The 7368-nt window shown below is 42.0% G+C and overlaps 1 protein-coding gene across 1 annotated transcript; it reads left to right on the forward strand.

Moving 5' to 3' along the window:
- Positions 1-1228: 1228 nt before the first annotated feature.
- On the forward strand, positions 1229-7160 carry LOC311360181 (uncharacterized protein; the record flags this gene model as incomplete). Its single annotated transcript, XM_084480271.1, has 8 exons — positions 1229-1298; positions 3315-3386; positions 3667-3717; positions 4391-4533; positions 5094-5188; positions 5289-5443; positions 5740-6024; positions 6622-7160. The coding sequence occupies 8 exons, from the start codon at positions 1229-1231 to the stop codon at positions 7158-7160; spliced, it is 1410 nt and encodes a 469-aa protein (XP_084336397.1).
- Positions 7161-7368: the final 208 nt, after the last annotated feature.

Consider the following 7368-nt stretch of genomic DNA (forward strand, 5'->3'; position numbering starts at 1 on the left):
ACTATTAAAATAGGGCCCTTAATGTGATGTGAAATCCACCTTAATCTTATTTGCCGTACCAGCCATTTGTGAGGGATCAAACCCAGAATACAGAAACAGAGTTTTTAATGAAAGGGGTTTTATTTGACCCAAATAAATACAAAAACAGGCAGTGGAGAACCAATAAAAGAAAGATGACTGAGCTCAAAATATTCTAAACATGAATTAATAAGGCTCAAGATAAAACCGGTTTGTGTGGATGTTAATAATCTTAGAATGAATAAAAGTAAAACAACATGACATATCTAGTCTTTATATGTGTAACCCTGAGCAGCCGGCAATGATGACGTTAGTAGTAGAGATAGTCTTCAAACAAATGATAAGCATCAGTTAACATCAACTACTTGAACAACCCACGGCTTACATATAACTGCCTTTTAGAGTATGCACACATGCACGCATGCACTGACACACCCACGTGCACAGACAGACAGTGCAAGCAATTACACACACTAATTCTGCTGATCCCATAGTATGTTGAGTTAAATTGTATAAATATGAATATAATTCTGTCTGTAGGGTTAACAGAGCTAACAGTAGACCAACACCTGGGTGTAGAGGGAACAAGAGAAGGGACTTGTATAAGACAACATTAGATGTTAAAACCTGTGGGCCATCATCATACATCTGGACCACTCCTACCTTCTAGTGTACAGCTTGAACACTCCTAGACATGTCCACTACCTTCTAGTGTACAGCTTGTACACTCCTAGACATGTCCACTCCCTTCTAGTGTACAGCTTGAACACTCCTAGACATGTCCACTCCCTTCTAGTGTACAGCTTGACCACTCCTAGACCTGTCCACTGCCTTCTAGTGTACAGCTTGAACACTCCTAGACATGTCCACTACCTTCTAGTGTACAGCTTGAACACTCCTAGACCTGTCCACTACTTTGTGGTATACAGCTTGACCACTCCTATGTCCACTACCTCTTACTTCTAGTATACAAATTGGGTTAGGCTATGAAATGAAAAATAATCTTGTGCGTGTGCTTGCTTGCGTGTGTGCTTGAATGTGTAAAATGATGGCATCTGATTAGAGTAGAAGAAAACATTTCCTGACAGTGATGGTTTAGATTGAAAGTGGATGATAAGTCAGAATTAAAACATGTGATGGCGTTTTTCAGCTGATATAGCAGAGCTGAAGCCTGATAGCAGAAGCAGTTGAAGCTGACCAGAGAGGAGCCATGGCCACCAGCCATAGACGGGACTCTGAGGACATGTCTCTGGACTGGGAGGAGACCAAGAAGAGATGTGGTAGGAGCCTTCTGAGTGGATTCTAAAGACATAAACCTATAAAAGATTTGTTTTCAGTTACATTCATCTCAAGATTTACATTAAGTAAACAATTTTGTGACCAAAGTGACCAACCTGATGAACCAGCGACCTCATAGACTTATTCATAGATTTATTCATATTGATTTATTCTCCGAAATATGTATGTGTATGTTCTCGACCAACCATTTACAGTAGTCGTGTGATATATGTTCATTATATACGTGGAACAAAGAGTGCAGAGTAGCTTGAGGGAGCAGACACAGGTTTAAATATTAAAATTATGTATTATTAGTGGTAGTGCAATGTATTTATTTACACATGTGTATGTATGTAAACGTTTGTATATGTATGAACTGTATGTATTTGTATGTAGGTATGTTTATGTATGTATTTATCTATGTTTATGTATGTATGTGTACGCATGTGTATGTGTATGTATACTGCAGGGGTCAGCAACAATTTTTATGTCCTGTGCCAATTATACAAAAAATGCAATGTGCCAATGTTCTTTTCAATGCATGTATTTGTACATCAAGTGGACATATGGATTTACCACAATTATATAAAGTTTGTTATTAATATGAACATCTCAAATTATCCCAAAATACATATCCTAATATTTTCTGAGCGTGCCGTTGTGAATGACCCTGGTGACACGCAGGCGACATGGCCCCCCCCCGATTAGTGTATGTGTACATAATATGTATTACTGTATTACCAGGCCACATGTCCCCCCCCTAGTGTATGTGTACATAATATGTATTACTGTATTACCAGGCCACATGTCCCCCCCCCCTAGTGTACGTGTACATAATATGTATTACTGTATTACCAGGCCACATGTCCCCCCCCTAGTGTATGTGTACATAATATGTATTACTGTATTACCAGGCCACATGGCCCCCCCCCCCGATACTGTATTACCAGCCGCGTGCCGTCCACATGGGCAGTTGGGGCAGCGAACTACTTGCAAAAGCATGCTCCCAAAAAAATAGTTTGCCAAGTACTGCCAAGTCTATTTTTAATAATGTGATTGTCACATTAACTATCTATAGTTTCTGTAGGCTTTCTGACTATTTTTGGTCTGTTGACATCACATTTTGGATGATGGTGGTGATTCTAGTTGAGTTTAACGTGTCATGTTGGGGCAGGGCAGTGACCGCGTCCCTCCGTATGTTAATCACATAACCCTGCAGGCTGCAATAAGAATTGCAATCCGCTCTAATAGACGCCTATATGGTCGTAAAGTAGTCTTCCCCATGGTCATATTCTAGAACTGTTGTTTTAACTCAAATTATTCCGCCAGTATCTTTCGTCGTTTCTATATCAGATGCAGATATGGCGAGTGGTGTTGCACCCGTGATTAACAGAGTTGAGTTTCTGTTGAAAAAAAAACATTTGAGAGGTTAAAATTGGAAGAGAAGTTAGCCATCAAACAACAGGACAAGGGGATTTATAGACCACGAGTGTGAATGATGTGAAGCCTATATATATATATATATATGATACAATATTATATATGTATATAATGTGTACATATTAAAAAACCTAAATTGTGGGTGTGGTCATACGCTAGTAGTTTCTGCACCACTGAAATTGAGGGTCACCGCACGCTGCTGTGTATTACTGTATTTGTGCATATATGTCAATAATAAGGGAATATTAACAAGTATGCTAGAGGCCAGTACTTGTTTTGCTTAAGTGTGTTTAATTCAACACAAGAGCTACAGTACCAGTAATCACTTACTGAGGTGTTCTCAGTAGAGGTCTTTAATGTTTCTTCAAGACGGGGAGGGATTCTGCAGACCGTAGGGAGACTGTCTGGACTGTGAATGATATCCAAGCACTATGAATATATATCTCTGTGCACATTACTGTGTGTGTGTGTGTGTGTGTGTGTGTGTGTGTGTGTGTGTGTGTGTGTGTGTGTGTGTGTGTGTGTGTGTGTGTGTGTGTGTGTGTGTGTGTGTGTGTGCGTCCCCTACTCCTGGACAGATCTAAGGTCATACAGCGTTGTCACTCTGAGCTTTGGACTGCTGTGTATTCTCGTAACCTCCGTGCGCTATGGTGAGTCTAACTCATATCATCCAAAATATAAATACAATCATTATATTAGTAATAATAATAATTATTATTTATTATATTATTATAATCCAAAAAAGTATTATGATAATGAATTATGATTCTAATAGTTATTCTTAGTATAATAATTATTCTTATTTATAATTATACTAATAATAATGATGTAGCGTTTTCTCTCAGTGTGGATGGACTTTGTGTTTGGCCTGTGTGTTTAGAGACTATGTTGTTCTGTTTTAGAGCTCATTTCTTCTGTACTCTGTCCTAGACTCCGCCACACCTTGGAAGAAGGGGAGAGGGCACTTAATGGGTGCACTTGGTAAGTGTTTTATAGAATAGTTATGAAAGTTCTTAGATCAACTTAAGTTGATCTAAGTTTTAACTTCCCCTCTCCCTTAAAACTTTCAATCATTTTATTGGCAGGCTAACCCTAAAAATAAATAAATAAAGGATTGTGGCAGCATGGTGGTACTGCTGGTGTTGTGAGACTCCTCCAGCAGGGGAACAGTAGAGTACAGAGGAGCTTGTCTTTGATATGAGCTCCATTCATCTGGGTTTACACGTCTATGTAACAAAGATGGACAGATTTCTATTGTGGTCTACTACACAAGGTCAGATTTATATTGTGGGCTAATATACAAAGTCTGGTTTCTATTGTGGTCTACTACACAAGGTCAGGTATCTGTTGTGGGTTAATATACAAAGTCTGGTTTCTATGGGGTCTAATAAGGCCTGGTTTGGTCCTCTGGGGTAATGTTTCTATCGTGGTCTACAAAGGTAATGTTTCTGGTTTGGTCTACTAAGGTCAGGTTTCTATTGTGGTCTACTAAGGTAAGGTTTCTATTGTGGTTTTACTAAGGTCTAGTAATGTCAGGTTTCTATTCTATTGTAGTCTACTAGACAAGGTCAGCTCTCAGGGTTTTGTGTCAATAATGAGCACAGTAAGAAAAGCAGTTGTGTGTTTGTTAAGGTTTTGCTTTTACATTCAACAGGTGATTGGACGCGAATGGACTGGATGTATTTCCACAAGAGTCTCTATCTTATCTCTACTACTAAGAGAAACTGGACCGCCAGTCGAGACTACTGTCTGCAGAGAAATGCAGACCTGGTAGTTATTAACAGCAGAGAAGAACAGGTGACAGAGGCAGTGTTTGTGTGTGTGTGTGTGTGTGTGTGTGTGTGTGTGTGTGTGTGTGTGTGTGTGCGTGATACTCTAAAATATCAATCATTGGTATCAACCATTGAAAACAACAAATGTCAATGTGTGTTAGTAGTCTAGGGCATGTTCATAGGCTGGCGACCCGTGGACTTTGCATTGGGGGGCTTTCAAAGACAAGAGCCAAACAGCTAGTAAAGTACTGCTCAATTTCAAACCTTACCTGGAAAAGGAGATGTTCCTTGTACCCCTGAAATTGTATTTGTTACATTACAATGTGCTGACCTCTATTAATGTGTTAGATCATTCAAATTTGATTCCTAATGAAAATTTGACTTGTTGAATGTGGAATAAAATAAAGTATATAAAATGTGTGTGTGTGAGTGAGAGATTGTGTGTGTGTGTGTGTGTGTGTGTGTGTGTGTGTGTGTGTGTGTGTGTGTGTGTGTGTGTGTGTGTGTGTGTGTGTGTGTGTGTGTGTGTGTGTGTGTGGTACATTTCGTTCAGCCAGCTTCATGTCCTATTACTATTGGAAACAGGGGTTTGTTAGCAGATTTAAGGGTCCTTCCTGGATTGGATTGAGTGACACAGAGGGGACCTTCAAGTGGGTGGATGGTACCAACATGACTTCAAGGTAAAGCTGATTAATCTTTTCAGCAGCGGCTCTTCTCTTCACTCTGTGACTGTGACATCACTTCAACACTGCTCAACTTTCTATTCCTTGTGGTTCTCAGTTGGACACGCAGTAAACCACACGATAACGATGGAGCAAAAGACTGTGTAGCATGGAGTGACAGCTTGTCTGAAGGACCGTGTGAACAACTGCACCACTGTATCTGTGAGAAGGTCATAGACCTGGATCATCTGGAGGCTGAGCTGAACAAAGAGGGTCCGTAGACTTTGTCCATGAGTGGGGAATGGTTCCTCCTTTCTATTCTATGTGCAGTAGATAGAGTAAATATACTCTTTATGAATGGAGAGGTGGTTGGACGTCAGGGTCTGTGTCTACTGGTAATGCAGGGTTTAGGTATTTTCTCACATGAAACCTCATGTTGTTGTAACTGAATCTTCTGGGTCGCCCTCTAGTTGACAGGTATAGCAAGACAGTGAAGTCTGTTTGATGGTGCATCTCGTGTTGTAGATACGTGTTGTAAACGTTCACTCATTTCGTCCTGGTTTCTTCAGGTTCAATGATGCCCACGAAGGCGGAGGCCCCCAGCATCACAGAGTTCCACTCCTCCACCAAGCTGTTGCCCAAGGGCGAAACGGCCCGCTACACCTGCGATGCCGGCGGCACGCCGGAGCCCACCATCGAGTGGCTCCACAACGGCAGCCCCCTAGGCACAGATGCCTGGGTGGAGAGGGGGTTCCTCTTCGTCAGAGGGGAGAAGTATGGCGTGAACACGGTCTGCTGCATGGCAACCAACAGCGCTGGCACGGAGAATCACACCGCTGAGCTGCTTGTCTTTGGTAAGATCTGGATCCAAGGAGAGACTTTGGTTGTTGATGTATTCATTACAAACAAAATATAATATACAAATAATATACATTGTAAACAAAATATTGTTCTTGACAGATATATATAGATATCAAAGTGCTGTTTTGAAGCCCCCCATACTTTCAAAGCTGTGTGTCTTAACTTAAGTGGTCGTGTTTCCACTGGGAGCGCTCACACCGACATACAGCCGCACTAGAACCTCCAGCAGCCGTCAGCACAGAACCAGACCCTGAATTATCCTTGTGTTGTCTTTCTACGACACAACGCTCCGTGGCTCATCTGAGCAGCCAGGCCAGCAGTTTTACATTCAAGCTGTGTCGGACCGAGAGTGGATCTGAAAGACATGGACTTCCTCCACACAGCACTGACTCCTAATAGTTTGGCTTTTGACAGCGCTATTCCAATCATACATTGTGTTGGGAGAACCCTGCTCTTATTACTAGTAGGCTGATGCTCTTTATTCTCATTGGAATAATATTTTTGGTCAAAACATCTGCTTTGTGGGGAAGGAGGAAATACCTTGTGTGTTTCTGTCTTCAGCAGCTCATCATGTCTTGTTCTCCCGTCAGATGCCTGTGACCTCACACTGGACCCAAACACAGCCTACAGACACCTCTCTCTGTCTGAGGGCAACAGAACAGTGAAGCGGGTTGGAGAGGACCAGTCGTATCCTGATCAGCCAGAGAGATTTGACCCCCTGCCCCAGGTGTTGTGTAGAGAGGCTCTGACTGGCCGCTGTTACTGGGAGGTAGAGAGAAAAGGAGGTGTTGGAATAGGAGTGACATACAGAGGAATCACAAGGAAAGGTAATGATAGCATGCTTGGAGGGAACAACGAGTCCTGGCGTCTTGATTGTCTCAATGATCGTTGCAGTGCCTTTTACAACGGTAATAAAACAGACATAGGTCTACCCCCCGCTGACTCTACCAGAGTAGGAGTGTATCTGGACCGTCCTGCTGGCACTCTGTCCTTCTACAGAGTGTCCCCGGGTGGAGGAGGCTCCTCAGACACACTGACACACATCCACACCTTCAGCACCTCCTTCACCCAGGAGGACCTCCTCCCTGGGTTTAGGCTATTGGATGATGCCTCAATGTCTCTGTTGTAGCCACACACAGACACCCACACTTCACCTCTCAATCTTCTGCTGCTCTCTTGCTCTCTTACTGTCTCTCTCTCTCTCTCCATCTTCTGCTGCTGTCTCTCGCCATTATCTGATACATTTTTTTCAATATTTTGCTAGATTTTTATACATCCTCAACTATACTCCAAATGCTACATTTTATTGGGCTTCAGAAAGGTTTTGCATGAAAAAT

The sequence above is a fragment of the Micromesistius poutassou genome, assembly GCF_964030765.1.
Source record: "Micromesistius poutassou genome assembly, chromosome: 15".
Classification (NCBI taxonomy): Eukaryota; Metazoa; Chordata; class Actinopteri; order Gadiformes; family Gadidae; genus Micromesistius; species Micromesistius poutassou.